This window comes from Symphalangus syndactylus, chromosome 16, assembly GCF_028878055.3.
Source record: "Symphalangus syndactylus isolate Jambi chromosome 16, NHGRI_mSymSyn1-v2.1_pri, whole genome shotgun sequence".
Taxonomy (NCBI): Eukaryota; Metazoa; Chordata; class Mammalia; order Primates; family Hylobatidae; genus Symphalangus; species Symphalangus syndactylus.
Window position 1 is genome coordinate 15917973 of NC_072438.2, and position 27502 is coordinate 15945474.

General features: G+C 50.1%; 1 protein-coding gene across 13 annotated transcripts in view; it reads left to right on the forward strand.

Moving 5' to 3' along the window:
- The window catches only part of JAKMIP1 (janus kinase and microtubule interacting protein 1), a 175766-nt gene that overhangs the window by 141705 nt on the left and 6559 nt on the right, over positions 1-27502 (forward strand). For 12 of the 13 annotated variants that reach the window (XM_063619736.1, XM_063619737.1, XM_063619739.1 and 9 more), the window contains 2 exons: positions 2906-2968; positions 5293-5688. In XM_063619736.1, the coding sequence (XP_063475806.1) occupies positions 2906-2968; positions 5293-5466 (237 nt within the window). In that variant the 3' untranslated portion in view covers positions 5467-5688. Of the gene's footprint in view, positions 1-2905; positions 2969-5292; positions 5689-8777; positions 8880-9588; positions 9643-10544; positions 10611-17237; positions 17307-18743; positions 18822-21919; positions 22124-27502 lie in introns of those variants that run through there. The other variant, XM_055245778.2, reaches the window with a different exon arrangement.

Here is a 27502-nt window from a genome sequence, read left to right on the forward strand (position 1 = left end):
GCAGGGCAGGAGGCACCACCATCTTGGAACTGCCCCATCTCGAACTCTTCCTCTGCTTGGCTGTTTGCTGCCTCAGCAAAATTCATCAGTCACGTGGCCCCACTAACAGTGAGGGTGCCAAGGAGGGTGTGGGCAGACGGAGTGTCTGGTGGCCCCCACCCTCACCTGCAGAGAGGCATCTATGGGGCCTGAGGAGGCTGGGCGAGGTCTACCACAGGTCCTAGGCCCGGTGGGACACAGTGGGAGGAGGCAGGCATGAAGCAAAGGGTGTAAGAGGTTCCAGGCGGCTTAACAGAAGCAGCTCCGGAAGAGCACTGCAAAGCTGCAAAGCCGGTGGCTCAGAACGGCTGCCACAGGGCTCAGGGTGAGACTGAGGTTCCCATGGAGGCGGATGGCCAGCGACCAGCATGCATGCCTGGCACAGAGCAGGTCACCACAGCAGACTTTACCAATGGACTGCGTGGGGGAATATGAGTGCCTGGCCCTCTGGAATGGCTTCTCTAAACTGTGGTCTGCATCCTCCATGCGGTGGGATCATGACGCAGAGCTTACATGCTATAGCTGGCCACCTGGGTCAGAGGGCAGCTCTGCCACTTCCTTGTTGCATAACCTTGGGCAAGTTACATAATCTCTTTGTGCCTCAGTTTCCTCATCTTTAAAATGGGGCTAACAATAATACCTAACACATTAAGCAGGAGGACAGAGAAGAACCCAGGAGTAGCTGGGGCAGAGATCCAGGTGCAGGATGATAAGGCTTTTTTTTTTTTGAGGCTGCTAGCCTCAGTTTCCCTCTTCCAGGCTGAGCCCACATATCTGTAACTTGCCTGATCACAGTCTATGACTTAGTGTTGTAAGTAAATGCTTATTCCTTGGCACTGCAAGGAAAAATTAGCATTCAGACAAAATGTTTTCTCAGCAAGGCAATTTTACTTTCTGCGGAATGGGTGCTGCCTGTCAGCAATCCTGCCACGAGATCACATTGAACAAAGAAAAGCAGAGATATTTATTCTTTATGCATTGGGTCCTTACTGCTGTGCCCTATCTCCATTGGCTGGAGCTGGACCTCCCAGTCTAAGTTAGACCCAATTGACTAATAACTTAAAACTTTTCTACATAGGTAAAGGTAATAGAGAACAAAGGAAAAGAGGAAGTTGCTTGCGAAAAGACTTAGAGAAGTAATAACATTTCTAAATAAGGAAGGGGTATAAGCTGTGAGCTGGGACATGCTTGAGCATGTCTATAACAAATATCCTTGGTTAAAGTACAAAGACGTAGAATGTACTTATTCCCTTATATCTAACAGCTACATAGGAGGGGCTTAACAAAGAGTTATTAGTATAAAAGCAAGGAGGCTTGAAGGAAGTTAGTTTTTAAAAAGAAACTATTATTTCTAACACTTACGATTTATTCTTTCATAAGAAGGGAAACTTTGAAGAGGAACTTTTTTACTTTCCACACTTTGCCTCCCCCAGGGGGGTGGGTCCTCTCTGTGTGGCCTGCTCTGCCCTCCGTGCCTGCTGGAGGAGAGCACCAGTCTGAGGCAGAGCCTGTGGCCATTCATCCAGCAAGCACTTCCCAGAACCCTCGCCCATCCTAGGCCCAGTGCTGGTACCTGGGACGCTGGATCAGTTAGCTGTTGCTGAGTAACAAACCACCGCAACACTTAGTTATTTAAAACAGCAAGGATTCCATTTGCACATAGTTCTGTGGATCAGCAGTTTGGGCTGGGCTCAGGCTGGGCACAGACTGCCAGCTCCCGGCCAGGTGCCTCCGCCTCAGGGAGGCCCACCTGGCTTCTTTCCCCATGGTTTGGGGGCAAGGGAAATGGGAAGCCCAAGGCCCTAGCATGGTCCAAACCTCTGCTCAGGTCACCTCTGCTAACATCCCAGTAGCCAGAGCATGGCATGGCCCAGCCCAGCTTTGAGGTTGGAGAAATGGACCCCATCACCTGCTGGGAGGAGCTGCCGAGTCACATGGCAAAGGGGGTGCACGCAGAGGTGGGAGGGAGTATTGCAGCCATTTTTGGCCATAATATGCCACAGACAAAAGATGGGTGGAGAACAGCCACTCCTCACAGGTGCTTGCAGCCTGGTGAGGCCCACATATGGGTCAGCATGGGGACAATGCAGGTGCCAGGTACCAGGGAGACAGAAACCTGGAGGCAACCAGGGCCTCTTCTGTGCATTCCATGTGCTTGGGACCAGACCCTAGGCCAGGCCTCTGTTTCTCAGCATTCTAGAACACCAAGCCTGGCCTGGTGGTTGGGAGGGGCCTTGGCCCAGCCCCAGCTCTGTGGCTGACCAGCAGAGAAGGGAGGAGGAAGTTGGAGAGGGCATCCTTTGCCTTTACTTATTCCTTCATCTGCCCATTCCAGGATTCACTGAGTCCCCCTGTCCCCATGAGCCAGGCACTGTGCCAGGCTCAGGATGCCACAGTGACAAGATGGACTTGGTGCCATGTGCTCACAGGACTTATGCAAGAGGATATGACCAGGCAAAGAAACGTAGGAAGGGCGTCTCAGGCAGAGAGAGTAGAATGAACAAAAGCATATCAGTGTGGCTCTGGCCAGTCCACGGGGTATGAGGTCAGCCTTCCGCATGCATGGAGGGTCTGCCAGTGTAGACCAGTCACCCTGGAGCCATGTTTCTGTCAATCAGACTGACAGAATGGAGTCATTGTGTTTTTGGGAATGTAAACAAAGTGGAGAAGGGATGCCCCACAAACCAGCCATTTCTGTTTTTGGGGTTTAAAAGTTGACAGGGACAATGAGGACACATCACTGTTGTCATTTTCTATGACCTTTCCATAGTCAGTTTCATAGAAAGTGATCTTTCTCACTAAAAGTTTGTTACTTGACCATCTGTTTGCTTCCATGAATATGACCATATTTAGTGCTTTTCCTTAGGATTCCAAGTGGGTTGAAGAGAAGCAGCTGCTCATCAGAACAAACCAAGACTTGCTGGAAAAGGTGCGTGACCCCACTTCAGGGAAGCACAGAGCTGCAGGGCAGTTGGGACCCCACGGGCCTGCTCAGACCACAGGGATTGTGCCCAGCACCATTTGGGCACTCCAGTGACCAGGGCCTCAGGTCCTGCACACCTCCCATGAGGAGAGATGTCTTCCTCACATGGAATCAAAGCCGCATCCGTGGTTCTATCCTCTGGGACCAGGTCTGCAGAGCTGGTTTAGCTCATCCTCCTGGGGTACTCCACAGAAATGGAGAGGCCTGGCCTGTCTTCCCAGGCCACCCTGCAGAAATGGGGAGGGCTGCCCCAACCTCTGGGGATACCCTGCAGAAACAGGGAGAGCTGCCCTGTCCTCTGGGGATACCTGCAAAAATGGGGAGGGCTGGCCTTGTCCTCTGGGGACACCTGCAGAAATGGGGAGGGCTGCCTCATCCTCTGGGGACACCTGCAGAAATGGGGAGGGCAGGTCCTGTCCTCTGGGGACACCCTGGAGAAATGGGGAGGACAGGTCCCAACCTCTGCAGACACCCTGCAGAGATGGGGAGAGCTTCTTTGTTCTCTAAGGACACCCTGCAGAAACGGCGAGGGCTGCCCCAACTTCTAGGGACACCCTGAAGAAATGGGGAGGGCAGCCCTGTCCTCTGGGGACATCCTGCAGAAATGGGGAAGGCAGCCCCGACCTCCAGGGATACCCTGCAGAGATGGGGAGGGCTGGCCTGTCTTCTGGGGACACCCTGCAGAAATGGGGAGGGCTGCCCCGACCTCTAGGGACACCTGCAGAAATAGGGAGGGCTGCCCCTGTCCTCTGAGGACACCTGCAGAAATGGGGAGGGCTGGCCTATTGTTGGGCTGGTCCATCTTCCTGACATTGGGCTCCAGGCCACCTCTGCTGTGGCTTTATGGTCCAGAGCCCTTCAACCACCAGTGTGGTGGGCACCGGAGGCAGGTCCATGGGCAGATCCTCAGGCCATCTTAGCCCAGTGCAGCTGACCCATAATGGGAACTGGGCCTCTGTTCTTCTCTTCCTGGTTGTGGAACTTTCCAGAGCTCTCGGAGAGTCTGCTTGGGGAGTAGCTCTAATGCTTTGGAATTAAAATCATAGCTTATTTTTTCCTAATTGGTGTACAATTCACTGATTCTTTTTGTAAATTTACTGTGTTGTGCAACCATCACCACAATGCAGTTTTGGAACATTATCAGCCTGATAAAGACCCCTCCTGCCCGTGTGCAGTCCCCCCTCTGCCCTGCCTCCCGGGCCCTGGCAGCCTCCAGTCCACTGTCTCTGGATGGTGCAAGTAAGTGGAGCCAAACCCTAGGTTAGGCCTCAGCTTTTAAGTGTCCTGGAGCACCAGGACTGGAGGAACCTGGCCTGGCCCTGGTGGGGGCCTCGGCCCAGCCCCCTCTCTGCTGCTAACCAGCATGTGGCCCCATTCCCTTCCCTGCATTTCTCAAGGGCATTTGGGACAGCGAGCAGCCCCGGGCCTTGGGAGAATTTTAGCATCTTTGGTGTCTTGTTCACTAAATTCTGGGAGCCATGGAAAACCCTCACCCCCCATCCCATTTCTAAAGGTCTCCCGGGAGTGGGATCACCTGGCAGAGGGCCCCCCTCTAGCCTTCTGTAATGGTGCTATGAGGCTTTACTCAAAGCCCTCGTGTACATGCGTTATTTTAGTGACTTCTCGCTGCTGCCAGGCGATGGGTGCTGCTGTTTTCCTTCTCGGACAGAAGCTGAGGGCTGGAGTAGTGGGCTAAGTGATCCAGTGTCTCCCAGCTGGGTCTGGGATGCAGGCAGCGTCACTTCCCACACTGATCTGTGCTCTCAGGGAACTGCTGCCTTTAGGGCTTCTTCCGCAAGCTCTGTGGGGAAGCAGGAGGGTGCCTCCGTGCCGCAGCTGGCTGGGCCTCTGTCTGGGTGGGCTGAATCTGGTGGGGCTTGAGTTGGAAAGACCCGGACAGGCTTTGGGTGTGGCACTCTTGCTTCCCAGTGTTTGGCCTCAAGGGAGGGATTAATAGCTCCATGCCCCAGTTTCCCCATCATTCATTTATTCAGCAAATATATAAGTAGCCCCTACTCCACTGTGCCAGGCTCAGAGGTGCAGGGGTGAACCTGGCCCAGCCTCTGTCTCCTTCATTCCCAGCCACATCAGCAAAAAGGACCTGCAGCGCCTACCTCATTCGTTTGCTTGCTGCAAACCCTGCCCTCTCCTGCCCCTTGCCCCCATGGCCGGTCCTCCGTTTCCCTCCAGCCACTCAGTTAGGTGGCCTGTGACCAGGGGACCCCAGTGCTCCCGCCCATCCTGTTAATCCGCAGGTATCTTTGCTCTAGATTTACAGACTGGAAATGGAAGAGAACCAGCTGAAGAATGAAATGCAAGACGCCAAGGATCAGAACGAGCTGTTAGAATTCAGAGTGCTAGAACTCGAAGTAAGAGACTCTATCTGTTGTAAACTCTCAAACGGAGCAGACATTCTCTTTGAACCCAAACTGAAATTCATGTAAAGCTCTCAGATGTTTTCAAGCATGTGTAAAGGGGACATGTTATAGTTTCTTTCTTTCTTTCTTTTTCTTTTTTTTTTTAAATCTGTATGTTCAGAATAATTTCACTGCCTTAATGTGTTCTGGAGAGCGTGCTCACCCAAGTCTATGGACATGTACCAGAGCTAATATATTTATTGCCTATGGCTTGTTTTGCACTTAATAAAATAATTTGTTTTTGCAATATTTTGCCTTTTTTATTTGTGTTTCATTTCCATAACTACTTCTTTCCTGCATGCGTAGTCACCGGGTACGCATTCTGCACACCCAGACGGAAGCACTGTTGCAATTAATAACACACCTTTTTAAGTGATCTTGCATGCAGTAAATCTCACCTTTTGAAATAGCAGAGTCTGACCTGAGCCAGCAATTGACTCTAGAATGTGTTTAATGCCAGTCTGGGCCCATTTTCTATTTGCCAAGGTAAACACAAGGTAAGTAAAGACAGAGTAGAAGGATGTATTTGCATAGGCGTTTAAGAAAACTAGTTACGTTGTTCAAACTCTTTTATCCAGTAAATACAGACCCAGGCATTGCAGCAATATTGGACTAAAGAAATTACTATTTGCAACTCAAACTGCAACTCAAAACTACTGGAGGGAGATCAGTTGCTGTTCACCTGTAGAAATTCTGTTCCTTCAGGAACTGCCCCAATGCACCGAGTGAGATTCAGTGAAAGAATACTAATGGTCTTACTGCTTCCAACTGAAATCTTACCTCGGGTGTGTTACTGTATTGCCTTGCTCTCATGGTACTTCATAATATTTTTTTTGTTTCTGTTGAAAAATCATTGGCATTTTAAACATCACTTAAGTTTGTGATGAGTTTCTCTAAGCACCTGTAGTGGCGCGGCTCTGCTGTCTCTCAGCTGAAACCTCTGCATGCGTGAAACCCTCAAAGTGAGCACCTTCACAGTGTCTGTGGCTTCCCCAATTTTGTTTTCTCCTCCCGGCTTGAGTTACAATTCTGTCTGCATTAGAACTGACCGTGTGTACCTTGTCGTGTGGGCAGGGACCTGTGGCCTGAGTATTTCTCACACCAAGAGTGACTCAGCTCTTGGCTCAGCATGACATGAGCATTTTATTTGTGCGACAGAATTGCAAGTTATGTGAGGTCATTGTTAATACTCCTGCCGCTGTTAGAGAACCTTTCACAAATCCTTGTTATGAGTCTTTCTCATGAGAATTCTATAAGCACTACCCAGTTTACTGGAGTTTTCTTTAATGGTCTCCACCATCCTTCAGAACCACCAGAAACAAAATCGCTTTTTTTTTTTTTTTGAGACAGAGTCTCGCTCTGTCACCCAGGCTGGAGGACAGTGGCGTGGTGCACTCTTGGCTCACTGCAACCTCTGCCTCCTGAGTGCGAGTGATTCTCCTGCCTCAACCTCCCTAGTAGCTGGGATCACAGGCACACACCTCCTCACCCAGCTAATTTTTGTATTTTTAGTAGACACAGTTTTCGCCATGTTGGCCAGGCTGGTCTCAAACTCCTGACCTCAAGGGATCCACCTGCCTCAGCCTCCCAAAGTGCTGGGATTACAGGCATAAGCTACCATGCCCAGCCTACAAAATGACTTTTGTTCATATAAAATCTGAGCTTTTGGGGCCACTTTTTCTATGGAGACGCCATTTAAGTAAATTTGCTGGTAGAAAGGCATCTGTGGAATGGAACCATCATGAAATTTGTTTTTTTTTGTTTGTTCGTTTGTTTTTGATTTTTTTATTTTGGCTAATAAGGGAAATAAGGTTTTCTTACTAGACTGTTTCAAACCTAGGTTAGTCAGGTTAGGGCTTCATGGAAATTGATTGAATTAGTGCTCAGCCCTCCCTCTTTCCTTCAGGCTCATCCTAGAGCATCTTCTTAAGCCCTGCTGTCTAGATTCGTGCCTCTCTTGGCTACATCTCTTAGTAGAATTATTCAAGAAGCCCATTGGTTCCATAGCTAGATTCTGCTAGAATGGCCCAAAGCGTGTTATTTTTTACCTTACCGTAACTTTGCTCAAACCAAAGCAGTTTGATTTAAAGGTGTAATTTGAAAAGGTTTTCTCTGCTGCCCCACCATGACAAATCTGTCCATCGCTAAAGTGTTTAAAGTCCATTCTGTGCAGGAAACACATCTGAGACCTGAGTCCTGTTCTGCCACTATGCTTTAGCCCTGTAAGTAATTAGGTTTTCCCGACCTTTTAAAAACTTGTCACTTATGTATGATTAATAAATACCTCTTCTGGGAAAAAGGCTTGCTCTTCTTTCTCCCTTAGTAATTAATTGAGCTTTGCTGTAAGTCTAAGGCAGGGGTAGAATGATCACTTGTTGTGTTAGTGTGGTTCAAAAAAAAATTGTGAATGGTATTGGCAGATTGTACTAGAAAGAAGAGAAAGTCAGCCTTTGGGGCCGGGCGAGGTGGCTTACGCCTGTAATCCCAGCACTTTGGGAGGCCGAGGCGGGTGGATCACCCGAGGTCTCTGGAGTTCAAGACTAGCCTGGCCAACATGGTGAAACCCCATCTCTACTTTAAAAAAAAAAAAAAAAACTAAATAAAAAATTAGCCTGGCGTGGTGGCGCATGCCTGTAATCCCAGCTACTTGGGAGGCTGAGGCAGGATAATCACTTGAACCTGGGAGGTGGAGGTTGCAGTGAGCCAAGATTGTGCCATTGCACTCCAGCCTGGGTGACAAGAACGGAACACCCTCCCAAAAAAAAAAAAAAAAGAAAGAAAGAAGAAAAGAAAAGAAAGAAAAAGAAAGAAAGTCAGCCTTTGGGGTCCTGGCCCTGCCACTTGCTAGCCTGGGACCTCAGACACAGCCTCCCTGAGCCACCACCTTTTCTTTGTCTACAGAATGAAAGCAATGAGCCTGCTTCCTGGGGTTGTGTGAGGATTAAACGGGAGAGTGGTGTGCCTGGCACAGAGTAATAAACCATAGATGGTGGCTTTTGCTATCTATTCAAATTTAGTGCAACTGTGATTTTTAAAATTTGTAATTCTGTGACTTCCTGGGTTTTGATCTCACAATGGATAAAGACATGGTACCCTGTTAACCATTTCTCCCTAGATGAATAGGGAAGAAGTAAACACATTTCCAAAGGAGAACTGCTGCGTGGGAAGGCGTGAAAACGTCGTAGTTCACGGACGAGGCTGCTTCTAGTCCGAACTCGCGCTTTTTAGTAACATCTGTGCCCACTGGAATTCCTTGGTTTTTGCTGAGTAACGTGGGAAAATGGCAAGTGGTAAATAATCCGGTCACATTCTGTTTTTAAACCGAATCTTTTCCCCAGGAGAGAGAGAGGAGGTCGCCAGCATTTAACCTCCAAATCACCACCTTCCCCGAGAACCACAGCAGCGCTCTCCAGCTGTTCTGTCACCAGGAAGGAGTTAAGGTAGCGTGCCTGGGGGGTGCCTCTGCTAAATGCCAGCCAAGGGCTCGCTCAGTGCCCGGCTCAGCTGTAAAGGGGGAGTGCTGGGATAGAATTGATTTTCATGAGATACCCCTTGTGTTGAAAGTCACAGTTTGCCCATTTATTAAAGGGTCACCAAATGTGACTCTATTTTGACCCATATGTTTAAAACAGCAGAGGCTTGGCCTATAGCCCTGAGCGTGAACCCCAGCTCCACCACTGCTCTGGCCTGTAAACTTTCAGAGCCTTAGCCTCTTCGCTATGAAATCCAAATGACAATACCCACACCGTGAAGCTGGGGTGATGATGAAATTAGATCATGAACAGACTCCAAGTGCCTGGCCCTGTGCCTGGCATGCAGCAAGGTTCTGTAGATGGTGGCTGTGGTTGCCAGAAGGGCCCGGGGTTTGCCATGTCCTAGAGCCCTGCTCAGCCCCAGGGACAGCGTCCTGACTCACCCGATTCCATGGCCTTTCTAGAAAGCAGTGTTTATGCTGGTGTAAATGAGCTCAGCAAATGAGCAGCAGTTATGCCTTCTCTCCCTCACTCCCCAGAGGAACGGCTGGGTGCAAAACTTGGCCGGAAAAGAAAGAGCGCGGTGTCTTGTCGAGAGGAAAGGCCGTGGCCCTAGAAATTGGTTTGGTTGGTCTCTGTAGCTCACACAAAAATGAACCTTGGAAATCTCTTCCAGGATGTGAATGTTTCTGAACTTATGAAGAAATTAGATATCCTTGGCGATAACGGGGTAACTATGAGCGATCGGTTTCTGCTTTCGTGTTCTTGTTTTGATCTGGGTGTATTCTGTGTGACTTTTGTTTTGTTTTGTTTTTAATTTCTCTCTGATGTAAGAGATCTAAGAAGTACAATGTAAGGCTTTTGTATGGCCGTGTTCCTGTGTGGGTGGTGGGGTTGGCATTCGTCAGAAGTGGGGTTCCGAAGTTAGGTTCCCCTGGCCTGTGAGTGAGGAGGGGACGGGAAGGCCTCAGAACCCCTACCCAGAATTCAGGTGGAGTCACACGAGATTGCTGAAATCAGAAAGGGATCTTTTTGCCGTCCTGAAAGATGAGCTTGAATGTAGCCATGTTTCACAAAAGCTTAGTGCCACTCTGTGAAATGTTCCTGACCAGAGGGACAGGAGCTGTCTGCCTGAGGTGCTAGCCCCATTAGCGAGAGGGAGCTGACCCTCAGGTGCAGCTCGGAGAGAAGCTAGGAAAGTTGCTTGGTGTTGGCCGGGCATGGTGGCTCAAGCCTGTAATCCCAGAACTTTGGGAGGCTGAGGCGGGCGGATCACCTGAGGTCATGAGTTCGAGACCAGCCTGGCCAACATGGCGAAACCCTGTCTCTACTAAAAATACAAAAACTATCCAGGCGTGGTGGTGTGCATCCCAGCTGCTGTAATCCCAGCTACTCGGGAGGCTGAGGCAAGAGAATCACTTGAACCCAGGAGGCAGAGGTTACAGTGAGCCGAGATCACACCACTGCACTCAAACCCAGGTGACAGAGAGATACTCCGTCTCAAAACAAACAAACAAAATAAAACAAACAACAACAACAACAACAGGAAAAAAAAAACTTGCTTGGTGCTGACTGTCTGCACGTGGATTTGGGATCCAGTGTCAAATGCCCTTGCCCATTTTTGTGTTTTAGAATTTGAGAAACGAAGAACAGGTTGCAATAATCCAAGCTGGAACTGTGCTTGCCCTGTGTGAAAAGGTAGAAGCCAGCGGCATTTCTGTGCTCACACCTTGTCCCAGCTTCCCAGCACCATACAAGAAACTGTACATTGGCGTCTTGCTTTGCGTGGGAGCATGCGTTCCAGTCCGTCTGCGTCTGCACGTGCACATGCATGCCTTTCCGTTTTCTTCATGACGGAAGTCCCACATGCTCACTGTAGAAAACCCAGAGACGCAGGAGGAAATCAAAACCCGGTGGCAGAAACAGTCTGTCACTTTTGTATATTTCCTTCCAGTGGTTTCCCTGCGTCCATTGTTGTTAAACTTAGTTGAAATGATACTTGACATCCAGTTTTCAATCAGGCTTTAGAAACATCCTCCATGCCATTTAACATGGTTCATAAATGTGTTTAAATGGCTGTGCATCTCTCTATCACACGGTTATACCATTAGTTACTTAAGCCCCTCTTAGCTGTTAGATATTTTTTTTCTACCATCATGCAGTGGTAAACTGCACATTTTTTACACATAAATTTCTATCTACATCTTAAAATATGCCCATAAGATATATTTTAGAAGCAGAATGACTGGGACAAATAGTAAGAATGTCTTGAAGGACTTCGGCATTGTCAAAACAGTGTCCAGAAAAGCGGCACCAGATACCCTTCTACCTGCAGCCTTACACGTTGTTGATTTATGCTTGACATGGCATGTTACTGCTGCAAAGAACTTTGCCGATTTGATGGTGAAAACCGTATCACGTCATTGTTTTAATTTTTATTTGAGTGCTAGTGATACTGAGTTTTTTTATGTGTATTATCTATTTTCCTCTCCTTCCTTGTGAATTGTAATTGCATTTATTTTGAGGGTTTTCCATTGGATTTGTCCACCCATCCATCCATTCATTCATTTGACAAATCATTGTCTTTCTTACTGACTTCTCTGAGTGCTTCACATATTAAAGATACTAACTTTTTGACCTGTTGGTTACAAAACACATTCCTGATTTGTTTGCCTTTGACATTGGTTTACGGTGTGTTAGAAATACACAACTGTTTATGGCTAAAGACCTTTTCCTTTCAAAGCACATGAGTTCAACTTTAAAATGCTATTTTTGCAGTGACGAGGTCCTAATGATCTTAGTTGGGATTCATTCCAGAATCTCTGGAAAGGCATTTAAAATAGAAACAGTTTCCTTCCCAGGGCATCTGTTCAATCCCTCAATCAAGTAAAGGATAATAAATGTTGGTAACAAGACGTTTGGCCAAACCTTGCCCAAGGTCACACTGGTAGGCAATGAGAGGATTGGAACTCAGCTTTCTCCTGTTCCTATCATCAGTAAACCTGGCTGAGCTTGTGTCTTCAGGTGAACTGCGGGACGGGGATGACTCACACCTGGCCGGCTGGTGGCTATCAGGTGCAGGTGCAGGTGCAGGTGCAGGCACGGGGCGGGGCACATGGGGCACATTCAGCACACCTTCCTTTCCAGCAGCAAAACCCTCCATGGCTGTCTAGGCTCCTCCAACAGTGCCCTGTGTAGTCACACAAAGTGCTGATTAAACACTTATGACTCAGTTTACTCAACATCTACTGGAACATTTACTGAGAAACAGCATCTTAGTGTCAAGTGCTGAGCACGGCCCTGGGAGACGTGGAGATGTCACATCCACCAGTGTCCGCTTTGATGTCGGGGAGGCCTCTCCTGGCTTGGGTCTTGGCCACACCACTTGCCAGCTGCAGGGGTTTCAGCCGGTTTCTCACCACGTCTCTCTCAGCCATGACACCGAGCATCCTGGTGGCTCACAGTGTCTGTTGGAATCTGGGAGGCTGCATATTTCAGTAGGATCAGGCATTGCCATCTGGTTCAATCAAGCACCTGGGGCCATGCTTGCTTCCTGGAGATGCTTGGTCAATGCCTGTGGGCCGGGTGAGCAAGGAGCAGGAACCTGCTGGTGACTCAGGGTGGCTGGTTCATCATGGGGCTGGGGCAGAGGGCATTGGAGGGCCAGGGCACCAGCTGGCAGGAGGCTTTCAGCCTCAGTGAGAACAGCCCTATGCAGGACGCTGAGATCTCCAACCTGAGCCATTCCTGATGTGCCCCTCCCCACGCCTGACCCACAGCAGCTGTTCCAGGCCTGCACCTTAGGTCCCCAGCGCTCCTCATCCTCTGGGCATCTGTGAGATTAGCAGCACTCTAGGACAGCTGAGGAGGTAGAACCTGTCTGGGATCCGACCACTGTCTGCCTTGACCCTCACCATGCTCTGCTCGCCTGGCAGCTGCCCACCTCCCCGCTTGCACCCTGCCCACCCCCACTGCCGCCCGCCTGCCCCTGACCACCAACCTCCCCAAGCTGGTCAGCTTGGTGCCGTGGCTTGTGCCCTACACGCTAGAGAGACATGCCAGTCGCCCTAGCCTGCCAGCCCCTCACAACCCCTACTGACGGTTATGGGGCCCCGATTCTGAGCCTGGCACAGAGGTTCCCAGCTCCGCATCTTTGAGGAATGGACTTAAACCAGAGTTTTCTCAGGTTGGGTTCTAGGAGACACTGGCCCTGCCATTTGTCTGTGGATAAAGGTCCAGTAAGCTTGGGAGTTGCCGCTCGTCTTCTCCCAGCTTGGAGAGGATGTTGGTGTGAGAGCTCCTCAGGTCCAGAAATGGACCCTCATGCGGGGTGGGAACTGCATCAGCGGGACCCCCTGAAAACCTGGCAGGACCGCTAGGGGACTGACGGTCTGCTTTGCCTGGGACTGACAGCTTTCCTGGGACGTGAGAATTGCAGTGCTAAAACAGGGACAGTCATGGGCCAACAAGGACAAGCTGGTCACCCTAGAGCCGACAGGCACTGCAGGGAAGTTTGCAGAGGGGGTGGGCACCTGCAATGTCACTGCCAGAGAAGGCTTGCTGACAGGCCCCAGTTAAGCCCTGCTCCACTAAATACTCCTTATTTTAAAAATTGTCATTCCATACGGGTATCCAAATAAGTGGAAGTCAATGTCAATGTTCCCTTAGAGGCATTAATTTTTTTTTTTCGAGACAGAGTCTCACTCTGTCACCCAGGCTGGAGTGCAGTGGCATGATCTCAGCTCACTGAAACCTCCACCTCCCAGGTTCAAGTGATTCTCATGCTTCAGCCTTCTGCAGCTGGGATTACAGGCATACGCCAACATGTCTGGCTAATTTTTGTATTTTTAGTAGAGATGGGTTTCTCCACATTGGCCAGGCTGGTCTCAAACTCCTGACCTCAAGTGATCTACCTGCCTTGGCCTCCCAAAGTGCTGGGATTACAGGTATGAGACACCTCACCCGGCCTCTAAGCCAATTGCTTAGTGTGTAGGTGAAGTGCAACCTGAAGGAAGGTCCTATGATGTGCCTGTGTTGATTTCGCTGCAAACAGCATCTTGCCCTGGGCATGTGCTTTCCTCATCTCTGCCCACTGAGGCCCTGCCCAGTCATCAGGGCACAGGCACCAGTCCTGGCGCCCATCAGCCCCACTCTGGTCAGCCACATGTAGGATCAGGGCAAGGTCTCACTCACCTTGGCACATGGCACGTGCCCTGCAGAGAAACTGAACGAGACATTGGAGGGTTTTTAAATCATAGCAGTCATATCTCCTCTCCCTCAAGTTCCAAGTGGATCGAGAAAAAGACACCAGCCTCAGCCTGGTGGGAATGTCTTAAAGGCCGTGTTCTCACTACTAAAGATGGATAGGAGAATGAGGCATAGGTCTGAGCCATAGTCTAACTTTCTAATAGTTGGCCCTGAGTCAAAGTCTTGGGACCATCCCCAAAGGGAGAGGGGGGAGATGAGCCCCACCAGTCGCAGGGGATCCAGGCTCTGCACCTGAGGGGCCCTGGGAGTCGGGGCTCAGAGAGCGTCCCCCACCCTGCAGCAGACTGCCCCCGCGAGGCTGCTCAGTTCATCAGCACCTCCCTGTGGGTGGACTCACTTCTCCTCCCCAGCCTGAGACCCCCTCTCCTGGGGTTGGAGCAGAACCATGAACGTTGTTTCTCCCAGGAGTGACTGAGGCTCCACAGCTATCTGGCCAAACTCTTTGTTATTAAATTTCTGATCTCACGTGGTCGGGGGTCCTCATGGCCAGCTCTCTCTGCTCTCATGTTCTCTCCCAGTTGCCTAAAAGGTCTTGTTAAATTTATTTTTTATATGCAATTTTTTAAACGACAGCAACAACAAAGCTCAACACTGTTCTGTAGAAACTGTTCTGAGAGCAGCTTGTTGTAATCATCCAAGCCCGAATTTCCCATTTTAATTTTATTCATTTTACGACTGCTTGCACGAGGATATTAAAAATGAAATACCTGTAACTCCCCATCCAAAATACGCTTGTCTGTTTCTAAGAAACCACGCATCTTGTCTGAGCCTTGTTTCAGGAAGTGCTGGCCTCAGCGGCTGGCTCAGGGTGCTGGTGCTGCCACCATGGCTGGCACAGAACCCGTACTGGGGGCTGAGCTCACTGTGACATCAGGGAGGGAGTTCTGTGACAGAAGCCCACCAGTTCTAGTCCCCTCTGTACAGACAGCACACACCACGCCAGGCTGCATACCCTTGATTCTCCTTCATTCAACGGAAGTTTATTAGGCACCTGCTTGTGTCAAGCCCTGGGCCAGGCAAGGAAGTCCAACAGGAGGCAAATGTGGTCCCCGCCTTCAAGGGGGGCAGCGGGGTTAGGGGTGAAACAGACAACAGCGCTTGTCAGGTGAGTGCTGTGACCAGGCATTCACAAGATGACTGACATGGGCATCATGGAGGTTAGCTGACCCCATGGACTCAGGCAGGGTAGGCTTCCTGGAGGAGGTGACAGCTAGCTGAGGGCCTGAAGACTGAGTGATGCTAGCTCGTTAAAGGCCTGGGGCTGAGGCTGGGGCCAGGAGAGGTAGGGACAGCACATGGAAAGGCCGGGCACGTTCGAGGAGCTCTGTGTAGTTAGGATAACCAGGGCCTGGGATTTCAGTGGGAACAGGAGAGTGCTGACTGATGAGGCTGTGAGCATTGCAGGGGCCACCCCACACTGGGGCCTTGCCAGTGTTGTCGGGGGTGAGGGGATGCCTTTGGAGGGCTCTGAGCAGAGCAGGGAGGTTCCATGAGCCCATGTGTGTTTTTTAGGGAACTTGCTGGCTGGGGGGCAGAAAGGGATTTGTGATGTGTAGGGAGAGTTCAGATATGAACCCGGGGGCTGAAAGGGGAATGGGGGTTTGGTGATGGGGAGGGAGTGCTGTGGGTGGGTTTGAGAACCAGAAGGAGGCAAAGCCAATATGTTGGAAATGGACGGAAGGAAGGAGGGGGCACTTTTCCCCATCAGGGGTCCTGGCAGGCCCTAGAGATGCCTTGAGGCTTGGGAGTGGAGGGGTGCAGGAGGCAGCGGCACACAGGGCGTGGTGGGGCAGATCTGGGTAGGAGACATTTCAGAGACAGTAGGGAGGATGGATCCTGGGGGAGGGCAGAGTAAGGTGGAGAAGGCCAAGGGCAGGGCTCCAGGACCTCACGAGTGCAGGGTGACCTGGCGAGGGTGACCAGCTGCCGCCAGAAGAGGGGGAAAGCAAGGAGTACAAGGAAGCTAGAGGAGCCTGGGGTCAGGAAAGGGGGCTTTCTGCAGCTGGGACCTGGAGTCAGGAAAGGGGGCGCTCCACAGCCGGGATCTGGGGTCGGGAAAAGCACTCTACAGCGGGGCCTGGGGTCGGGAAAGAGGGCACTCCGCAGCTGGGGCCTGGCAGCAGGAGGCCATCCGACAGCCTTAGCAATGAGGAGGTCAATGGTGTTATCAAACCCGGACACCTTTCGGTGCCTTGACCTCCCCGCGGCCCTCCCCCACAGGGCAGCCACCCTGTGCTGGCCTGGACTTCCTCCCGTTTTAGGGGCTCCTCGTGGAGGCACATCCGCGTATGACACCTGCCTCCGAGCTTACCCCCAGCCCAGACCCCAGAGGGAATGTGGACAGAGCTCCCACTCCCTTAGCTGCTGCTCAGGTGCATGCCCCACCTGTTCACCCCATACTCTCCGTGCCTGTGCCCTCATGTCCTGGCATGAACCCTGCTTTCATGCTCCTACACCCCCTACCCTGTGTGTGATTCCACCTCCTCTCATGGTGGCACCAGGCACTCTGGGCTGCTCCAACTCACGTTGCTGGAGGGATGATGGCAGTGGCTTTGGCATCCTGCAGGCTAGGTTCCAAATCTCCATTCTGCACCCGTGTGACCTTGGACAAGTTACTTAACTCAGCCTCCATGTCTTTACCTGCAAAATGGGGGTGACGCTGCCTACTGCATGGGGTGGTCGTAAGAGGGCCAGATGAGGTCTCCTGCGTGAAGCATCAGCACAGAGCAGGCACTCAGTAACATCAGCTATACCACGCCACTTCCTCTGCTGCACATACTCGCAGCCGCCCACACTCAAGTCCACCCAGGCTCAATCCAGCTTCCACACCACGTACATGTCACACTCACACCTATGACCTCCTGCACATACAGGCTGGACCATGCACACACAACCACACCATCCACAGGTCAGGCATGTGTGTGCCGTGACCTGACCCATTCCTGAGCACACTCTGAGGAAGCTCATCTGTGAAATTCACACGCCTGTGAAATTCCACAGCCCCTTGGGTTCTGACTCTCACTTTGCTGCACCCCTCCTGTCCCTGCTGTTTTCTAGTGGCTGAAGCAAATAGAGGGGACCGAGGCCGCCCTGACCCAGAAGATGCTGGACCTGGAGAAGGAGAAGGTAAAAAATTTGACTGCCTGGGGGTAGGGGAGAGGGTTCAAAGAGCTCAGAGAGGTTGATTTGCAGGAAGGCTTTGCATGTGTTTTCCTAATGATTTGCATTTCTCAATTTTGCTTTTGCCCCAGTGGTTGTTCTAAGTAATTGTCACCCATTTACTTACTCTTTCACTCACTCAATTACTCATCAAATACATATTTTCAGAGCCTCTGCTGTGTCCCAGGTGCTATGCCAGGATTAGAGGCTTAGTAATGAATAAGTGGGGTCCCTGCCACCAGGAGCAAGCTCACAGGCCTGCAGGGTCATGCGTTCATGAGCTCACATGAATGCAGCATGAGGATGTTAGGAGAGACACAGCCCAGATATGGAAATGCTGGCGCAGTGACTCTAGGAACATGTGGGCAAGGCTCAAACCTTTGCTGGCCATGAAAGCTTGGGAAACTGGACTTTAGTTTTCTCATTGATGAATGGGAAATTCCAATCTGTGCTGTGCTGGGTTGTGGGATGAAAAATGCTACATACATAACCAGGGTTGCACTGTGCTTGGCACCTTGGGTACCTGATAAATGGTGATGGTGGTTATTCACTGGGACTACGGATGTATGGGGAGCCTGGGGAGGACAGAGAAGGCTTCCCAGAAGACGTGGTTCTTGAGTAGTCAAAGGCCAATTCGAGTTCTCCAAGGAGAAATGGAAATGGGAGGAGAAGGAGGAAGGTGGAAGAACTAGTGTGGTCTAGGAGCAGGGTATGGTGCGGCAAGAGCCCTGACTGGTGCCAGAAGGCCTGGGTTTCTACTCCCACCTCCGCCATCACTCAACTGTGGCATCTAAGGCAAGGCTCTGGTCCTCCCTGGCTCTCTCCTTCCTTGTCTATAAAAGGAAGTGGCTACAGGAGATGAATTCTAACCCTGAAACCCTCAAATCAGTCATAAAAAGAGATTTGCACTCTGGAGAGATCATGCTTGCAGGGTCTGAGAGAGTGACCCAGGTATGTGGGCGGCAGGGAGAAGTGTGCTCAGTGAGACCAGTCGGGAGGTGGGTGATGCAATTCAGGCAGGAAGGAAGAGCCACATCTGAGAACCATGAAGACAGTCTTCAGGGGCCACTAGGACATAGCAGGAGGAACCTAGAAGGACTCCTGTGACTTGCGCCTGGGTTTGAAGTGGGTCCCTTCTTTACAGTCAGGTACCCAAGCGGCAGGGAAGCAGGAGGAATGGGATAGTCTTGACCAAGGATCCAGGTGTGGCTGTCAAGGGTGCCCCAGGTCAGTGAGGCTCCTGCTGGTGATTGACGTGGGGGCAAACGGGGAAGAGCACCAAGTCCCTTCTTATCTGAGTGCCCCCAATTCGGTGAGACTGCCACTCTCTAGCAAACGGGCTCTGAAGCTGTCATGGATTCCTGTTCTGACGCTGGTCCCTGATGGCGCCTCCCTCTTTCTCAGGACCTGTTCAGCAGGCAGAAGGGCTACCTGGAAGAGGAGCTCGACTACCGGAAGCAAGCCCTTGACCAGGCTTACCTGGTAGGACCAGAAGTGGGTTTGACACTTTGGCTTCTTAGACTCCACATTAGAGGCTGCTTTTTCCTCTGGGGCTGAAACCGCATTTAGGGCGCTCCCCAGTGCCAAACAGGAGCGATAAAAATGCCATCTCCACCTTGTGAATGACCGTACAGATTGTCCCTTTTTCCAAATCAATCGTGATTTTCAAAAATATTCAAAGTTACTTTAATGGTTTTCTTAGACATGCTTCTTAAATTCTAGTAATCATTTGAGATGAATGAGAAGAAATTATATTTCTTATACGTTTGATTTTACTTAAATATTTAGACTTAAAGTCCCAAAGCAAGTTTTTCTACAAAGAGGAAAAAGAGATGATCACAAAGGAATGCAGAGGTAAAGCAATTAGATGAGGCCAGGTGATTTTCAGAAGCGAAGGGACGAGGTGTAAGGTCGGATGTAATATTGCATTTGGGTTGCAAAATTGGTTCTGGGCATCCTGGTGATTAAAGTACAGTGGGATGATGTTCAGGCTCCTGTGTCCTCACACCCAAAGCTAAGTGCTCCTGGCACAGAGAGAAATTCTCCTTGGGGGTGGCGGGGAGTTGAGTAAGATCATAGAAACTTGTCCCTGCAGGAGAGAGAATTTAGAGTTCAATGTTATTCCTTGTAGGAAGAAGCTAGTGTGATACAGAGTCTTGAGCAAATCTCTGCCCAGATCACTTGTAGTTAAAATCATTTTACAAAAATGGATTTGCATCTACAAAAATGCAGAGCCAATCACTAAAAAAAAATGACTTTAAAACTCTACTTCCCATGACAGGCTCCGGGAAGACAGAGAGCAGGTAGCCTGGGCTTAGCTCAAATGGACAGGAGATTCTAGACGTGAAGGCTGGTGCAACTAGCTATGACCCTTGGCCCTTCCTGTTGAGGCTGTGAGGCTTGAATCCCTTGAGACTAGGAGCAGGAGATGTAGAAGATCAGAATGAACTAAGCCTTATCAAGACACAGCATTTCCCTCTGGGCTCTTGTTTCTGGTTACACGATGTTTCAGTAGTGTTGAGGGCAACTAACGAATGGAGACATTTTCATCTATACCCTGGTCTGTCTCCTGCCTCTCTAATCTTTTAGGTTGTTCCTTGTTTTGGTCCAGGCTTGGTCCTTTTGAAAACACCCCGCAGGATTGTCCATCTCCGTCATGCATCCCTGTTCTTCTCTAGCGTTTCCCAAAAATCTCCAAGGAATGTGATTTTAGATGGAAGCTAGGGTCCCACAAAGCATAGCACAATAGAGTAAGTTGGAAAACTCTGAAGGACTTCTTGGGGTCTTAGAGTGCTAAAGGGGGAGTTGAGGCTCCAAGAGGAATGTAAGCAAGTGGTGTGCCAAGTTCAGTGGATCACTGAACCTTTTGTCAAGGGACATCTTGCAGAACTGGCATTTCCTAAAACGCACTTCGGGACACCTTGGGGTCCACCCTTCCTTTGTCTAAGCACCAACTCAGGAAGGTCTGAGGGGCCCCTCAGAGTGCTGGATCTGCAAAAGAGGGCCCTGCATGCTAGTTCTGCCACCATATAGAAGCTACCTTCACACTTGGAGTATTTGAAAGCCTGCCGTGGGCACTGTGCTCCCAGTGGGATTTCAGTCGCACGGGTACACAGGAGTTCTGACGCAGCCCTGGATTCTCATGAACAGTCAGGAAGTGAAACACTCTGAGAGAGTGACAGGGCCATGTGTCCATGCTGGGGCCAGGACAGCAGGTGCCAGATGCAAGCCTGTGTCCCTTTGTCACTGAGCTGAGTGAGGTAGGGCAGGCCCGCGACAGGGTTTCCAGAATCGGGTGGTGCGTTTCCATCTGGAAACTGGCCACGCAGGGGTGTCCTGGGAGCTTGGCTGCTGATTAGAGAAGGGGTGAGCCTGCAGGCATCAACAAGCTTTGCTCCGTGTGGAGCCCATCTGGGGGCCCCGCAGCTCTGCCAGGGAACAGATTCCAGCCTTCTAGTTCCCCAGGGGCAACTGTTGGGGTGGGCAGAGCTGAAGGTGATCATGTTTGTTGGTTAAAATCAGTCTGGCCCTATGGGCCGGGATCCCAGCAGGGAGAAGCCAGAGGAGACTTGAAGAGCAAGTGGCCTGATAGTGACGGAGGGCTACTGGGTTAGCCTCTGCCTCGGTGATGGAGGGCTACCGGTTAGCCTCTGCCTGGGTGATGGAGGGCTACTGGGTTAACCTCTGCCTCGGTGACGGAGGGCTACTGGTTAGCCTCTGCCTCAGTGATGGAGGGCTACCGGTTAGCCTCTGCCTCAGTGACGGAGGGCTAATGGTTAACCTCTGCCTCGGTGGCATGTTTCTGTTAAAACTCATGGTTCCTCTATACCACCTGTAGTTTCTTTGGGAGAGAAGTAGCTGTTCCTTAGTAAGGAATGTGGGTGGGGATTTAGGAAGGCAGAAAAGTAGGTAATTTTCTTTTGTCCTTAGACATTCCCATAAGATAGCTATATTTAAGTGTCTTGCTGTGAAAAGGAGTAACATCCTGTAATGATGACAACTCAGCTTTCACAAGGATCCCCAGGTGGTCACTAATGTCTCATTCAGCTTTGCCAACAAAGGGTGTTTTGCTTTTGTTGGGGGTTAGGGGCAATTAAAACATCGCCACTACTTGCTTTGGGCTAGAGTTGCATTCTTAAGGCAGCTGAAAACCAAATGTGTGCAAATCCAGACATGTTTTCCCATTGGCACCCATTAGAAAAGGGGAGATTCATTTCCAAGGTGAGGAGAGCCAACTGGGAGCCAAGGATGAAATAAAACCCAGGTGAATTGCACCTCTGTTTGAGTCATGCATTTTAAGGGAATGTTATGATTACTTTTTCTTCTTGCCCTTGTCCCGTCTTGTGCATAGTAGGGGCATCTAGATTGAATAGAGTAAAAAATGACAAGTGCACGGGGCCGAGTTGCTCCCTCACAGCCTGCTGCCCCGGGCACTGCTGGCCCTGTGCTTGGCCCCTGCCAGCTGCCCCTCCCTGCCCGAAACCCCCTCCCTGACTGTGCCTCCACTGGCAGCAGCCTTCTGGTGGTTCCTGTCCACCTCCTTGTGACCTTCCTCTGTCTGTGTGATCTGGGGTCCTCAGAAAATCCAAGACCTGGAGGCCACACTGTACACAGCGCTGCAGCAGGAGCCGGGGCGGAGGGCCGGTGAGGCGCTGAGTGAGGGCCAGCGGGAGGACCTGCAGGCTGCTGTGGAAAAGGTGCGCAGGCAGATCCTCAGGCAGAGCCGCGAGTTCGACAGCCAGATCCTGCGGGAGCGCATGGAGCTTCTGCAGCAGGCCCAGCAGGTAGGCGGCAACAGCTGCTGTGCCCACAGCACCCCTGGCACCCTTGTCGTCCTGTGTGCACCTTGGCACCCTGATGGGCCTCTGAGTGCCCCAGGCTCGTTCCAGGGAGAGTTGGGGGTAAAGCAAGTTTCTAAGAAGCAAGATTTCATAGATGCCCATCATAACTCCCTGTGACGGGGCAAGACGTGGAGCACTTGGGCATTCTATAGAGCAAACGCTGAAACATTCACCCAAACCAAAGTGCCTTCTCCCTCGGCCCTCCTCCTCCAGCATCTGCACGCTGTTTCCAGGGCAGATGCTGGTTACGGGGAGGCATCCGCTGAACGGTTTGCTTTTTTGCTGCCTTTTGTGATGGCAGCTCATTTGAGGATTGGGCCCGGAAGCTGTACCAGTTGTACGTCTGAAAACCTCAATGTCTTCCAAGGTTCGATGTTGCGTGTGAGTTTCATGTGCTACTGAACACACGGGGAGCTGCGGGCTTCATGACTCCTGATTGACAAGGAAGGGAAAGAAGCAGCAGCATGCAGAGCATTTGTCGGGTGCTCACCGTGTGTCAGGCGGTGGCTCCCTGCACTGCAGATCCCTTATCTCATGGACCCTACGGGTGGGCACTATGATGTCCATTTTCCAGACGAGAGAACTGAGGCTCAGGGAGGTTAACTCATGTGCCTGAAGGTCACCCAGATAGTAAGGATCTAGATTACCGCTGGGGAGAGATGTCACAGAAGGAAAAAAGAAGGGAGATGTGGGCAGAGAGAGAGAGAAAGAGGTTGACTTATTTTAAGGAACTGGCTCATGCAACTGTAGATTAAGATTGGCAAGTTCACAGTCTGGAGGGCAGGCCAGAGCCCCAGGGAGGAGTTGTTGTAGTTCAAGCCTGAAGGCCGTCTGCTAGCAGCATGCCCCTCTCCTCGGGGAGCTCAGTCTTTTTCTCAAGGCCTTCGGGTGACTGAATGAACCACACACACACATTATGGAGGCTCATCTGCTTTACTCAAAGTCTACCGATTTAGATGTTTATCTCATCTAAAAAAGACCTCCACAGAAACATCTAGTTTGTTTGTTTGGAGTCTCACTCTATCACCCAGGCTGGAGTGCAGTGGGACGATCTCAGCTTCCTGCAACCTCTGCCTCCTGGGTCAAGCAATTCTTCTGCCTCAGCCAACTGAGTAGCTGGGATTACAGGCACCCGCCACCACATCCAGCTAATTTTTGTATTCTTAGTAGAGATGGGGTTTCTCCATGTTGGCCAGGCTGGTCTCAAACTCCTGACCTCAAGTGATCCGCCCACCTAGGCCTCCCAAAGTGCTGTGATTATAGGCATGAGCCACCGCGCCCAGCAACTTCCAGAATATTTGACCAAATATCTGGGTACCATGGCCTAGCCAAGTTAACATAAATCAATCATCATCACCATCAAAGGGAAAGGGCATTCTGGGCAGCAGAGCAGCATGGTGTGGGTCAGCTTAGGGCAGCAAAGAAGCTGAAAACACAGACACTGGGACCAGACGGCCAGGCTCTGAACTCTGGCTCTCCCACTTAGTTGTGTGGCCTTGGACAAATTACTTAACCTCTCTGGGCCTCACTGTCGTCCTCATGGGGATGATGACAATGCCTGTCTCATTGGGGCATGGTAAGGTTTAGAAAATTATTACTTGTAAACTGCTCTCAGTAAGTGCAGACCACTATGGATTCTTGCTGAGTGTAGACTGTGGGTGGAGGTAGCAGGAGCAGATGGGGAGTTAGGAGCCAGGTGCCGGCTTGTCTCTAAGGCCAAGCACTGTACCTTCTTTTCAGGACTTGCTCACTGAGTGTGCAGCCAATGAAGGAATTGATTTTGTGTTCAGGAGATCCAGCTCAAAGAACAGAGTGACGTTTGTGTGTTTGAGCCAAAAAAAAAAAATCGTTACCCCACTCAAGGATTCAAATCTCATGGAATGTGCTGCTTTTGGTGGCCTAAGTCTGAAATGTATGATGGGTTAGAGAGGACACCGTAAAGATACAGGGCAATGCCACATTCCACTGTGACTCCCGGTAAAGCCCCCATGCTGCACATGCTGAGAAATGAACCCAGGATCTGGGTGATTTTTTAAAAAGCCAAAAAGCAAGCCATGGCGGTGTCTGCCTGCTGGGCAGTGGAGGACTAGCATCCCTTAAAGAAAAGAGTCATTTAAAATGCAAGTGTTTTGCGGTGTTTCTGTAAGATCATGTGGGATAAATCACTTCCTTTTACCAAACTGTGTAGTCAATTGCATGGAGAAGCTTGAACAGTAGTTTAACCAGGGTTGGTATTGCTTTTCCTTTGTCTTTGGATCATTTTCAAATTAGTTGAGAATTCTGCTGAAAGTAATTAGTAGACATTCCTTTCTCCCACTGAATATTGAAACTTCCCTGACCTCAGTTTTATTAAAATACAGTGATATGTACATATAAGCTGAAGTCAATACATTTATTCAACAATACATTGCTCTGAGGCTTTAATGAGATAAGATATGCAAATCAATTCACCTGGTACATGGTAGGTGTTCAATGAAAGAGGACTCTCTTTATGTCATAACGCATGGATGTCAATACCCAAGGTAGCGTGCTGCCTGCCTCCTGGCCACTCAATGTCGTTCATGGACCAGGGACATTGGCATGATGCTGAGGCCTGCTAGAAATGCAGGATCTCAGGCCCTGTCCCAGGCCTATGGAATCAGATTCCATATTTAAGAAGATCCCATGGTGATTTCTGTGCAACTTCAAGTTGTCAAACCTTACTTAGTCTTATAGATGCATGGCTGTGAGTTCTAGGGGGATGTAAGTGTCTTGTTACTTTTTTGGTTTAGTAAGAAAATGAGTTCTTATTCCTTCCCTTCCCCATCACCCTGTCTCCCTCTTCTAGCACACCAGGCAGCAGAATCCAGGGCAAAGGGTTCTACCTCCTCCCTGCTTTGAGTTCAGCTCCAGAACTGTCAGCAAGGCTTAACGTTTGCTGACCTCAGCTTCTGCATCTTACTATGGGTAGTTCTGAGCAGCCGCACCTCGGGCATTGCCTTGAGGCTCCAGTGTGGCTCTGCAGGTGAAAAAGCTTGGCCAAACTCTCCCAGTGTAACTGATGATGCCATGATGTGTGCTGACTCTTGCTTCCCTTCCCCGTGGAGTGCTGCACATGTGTAGTAGCAACAGGAGCCCGGAGCCCCCAGGCAGTAGCCTGGAACCTTCATAAAAGAGGTGCAGACTTAGCAGCACATCTGTTTTACTGGATGCATCCTTTAACAGGTCTTCCTGGAAGTGGGTGGTCTAGGTATGATTCTGGGGCAGAGGGCAGACTTTCCAGCTAGCCCAGTGGCCACATGGTGCTGGGGAAATGAGATGCTGCTGCTTCTGGCTTCCATTCAACAACTATGTGTACAGCACCCACCCTATGCCAGGCACAGTTCTGGCTGTTGGGAGTTGAACGGTGGACAAAGTCCTGCTTCTGTGGAGAGGATGTTCTTAGATTCCGGGGAGGGGAAACAAGCAAGACTCGAATAAATACTGAGGATGTCAGAAACAGGCAGAGGCTGAAATGGTGCAAGGAGGTGAGCCGGGCAGCCACCTGGCAGAGAGAACAGCAAGTACAAAGCCCCTGAGGTGGGAACAGTTGATTGTGGTTGAGGAAATGCTTTATGTTTTCTAACGGCTGCAATTTTCAAAAGTAGTACCCTGTATATAAGATTTTACAGAGAAACCACCACCCTGAAACAGTGGTTGTAATGAGCCTCATTAAAACACCTGTTTGAAAACAGGTGTTTGGCTACCTAATTAAGTCTTCAAACCAGCTTAAACAGATGGAGAGATGAAGGCACAGAGACGAAACAGCTGGATGAAGGTCAGCTAGCCACAAAGCGACCCTTCCAGGCCAGGCCCATCCTGAGTCCACTGCCAGAGCCCTGGTCTCCGCACTGCATGACCCCCTAAGGGTTCACTATTGATGTTTTGCGAGTCTTTGCTAGTTGCTATCATTTGATAGTCTCCAGAAATCTGGTATTTTCAAAAGAGTATTGCAAAACCTACCTTTTTTTTCCCAAAGAGAAGGAATTCAAACCTGCATTACAGTGATTTTTTTCCCCTCTAGGAACATAAAAATTAATGTTTTAAAGTTTATATGTGGAAAGCTATGATGCAGCATTAGGAGCCATAGTCTCTCGGGTCAGACAGGTTTTTATTCAAATCCTGCCCCTAGTTATGGTGTAACCTGAGGCAAGTTAGTTCACCTCCGTGAGCCTCAATTTTTTTGTCTGTAGAATGGGTACAATCAACGCACACAACTTGAAGTGTTGTGGTCAATGGAGAATTTATCTAAAGTGCTCACAAAGTAAGCACTCAATGAATATCAGCTAACATTTGCTGCACTTGGCTTAACGCAACCTAATCATTATCATGTCTTCTCTCACCTTTATATTCATAATAATCCCTAACACTCATGTATTCAACACGGGCGACACTACATAGTACAACCAGGTGCTCTGGCAACATTCACTCCACTTCTGATCTGGTCCAAGCACTGGCTGCCCGCTTCAACCATGGACAGACCCTCCCAGTCTCCCAGTTTGCTGTGGACATTACCATTGTATTTCGCCTGGAATCCGGCCCACAGGGTGCAGTGATGTCCCCTGCCCGGCCCCAGCTGAAATTGGCATTTTCCAGCCCTGTTAACTAAGAGGAAAAGAGGATGTGAAAACATCCATTAGTGAATGGCACCTTTCCCAACAGAATGATTCTGCACTTTTGTAAAAGGTTCTGCCTGAGTGAAGGTTGGAGTGAAGCCACTGGTGTAAATTCACTTTGTCCTGACCCTCTCTGAGGGTTCAGTAGCATTGGTTTCACTTCCTAGCCACACTTGGCCTGCAGAGACATCTGCTGGGACAATTCATGATGGCAATGCCCTCTCCATTGTCTCTTTCTCTGCCAAAGCCTTCCTAACACAGAGCACCACCACAGCACCTCCCCCGAGACCCTCACTGGCTCCCTAGTGCCCAGAGTACAAAGTCTGGGTTGCTTAGTCTGACCTTCGAAGCCCTCTAGAGCCCCTTCCAACCGCCACAGCTGCATTGTCCACCTCTCTCAGAGATGCCTCTGCTGGCCATCATGGAGCTGTGTTTTGTTTTGTTTTGTTTTGTTTTGTTCTGAGTTGTTCTAACATTCGTGTACCAAGCACTGTTCTAGGTGCTGTGGCAATATTCCAGCCCAGGAAGGCAGACTGGCGCTGACCCACAGAAGGGGCTCAATAGACATTCATTGAATGAAACTCACACAAGTCCTATGAGGACAGGTCATTGATGCCATTTTTCACAGGGGAGCAGAGTGAGGCTCAGAGAAGGTAAGCAACTTGTCCAAGGTCACACAGCCAGGAAG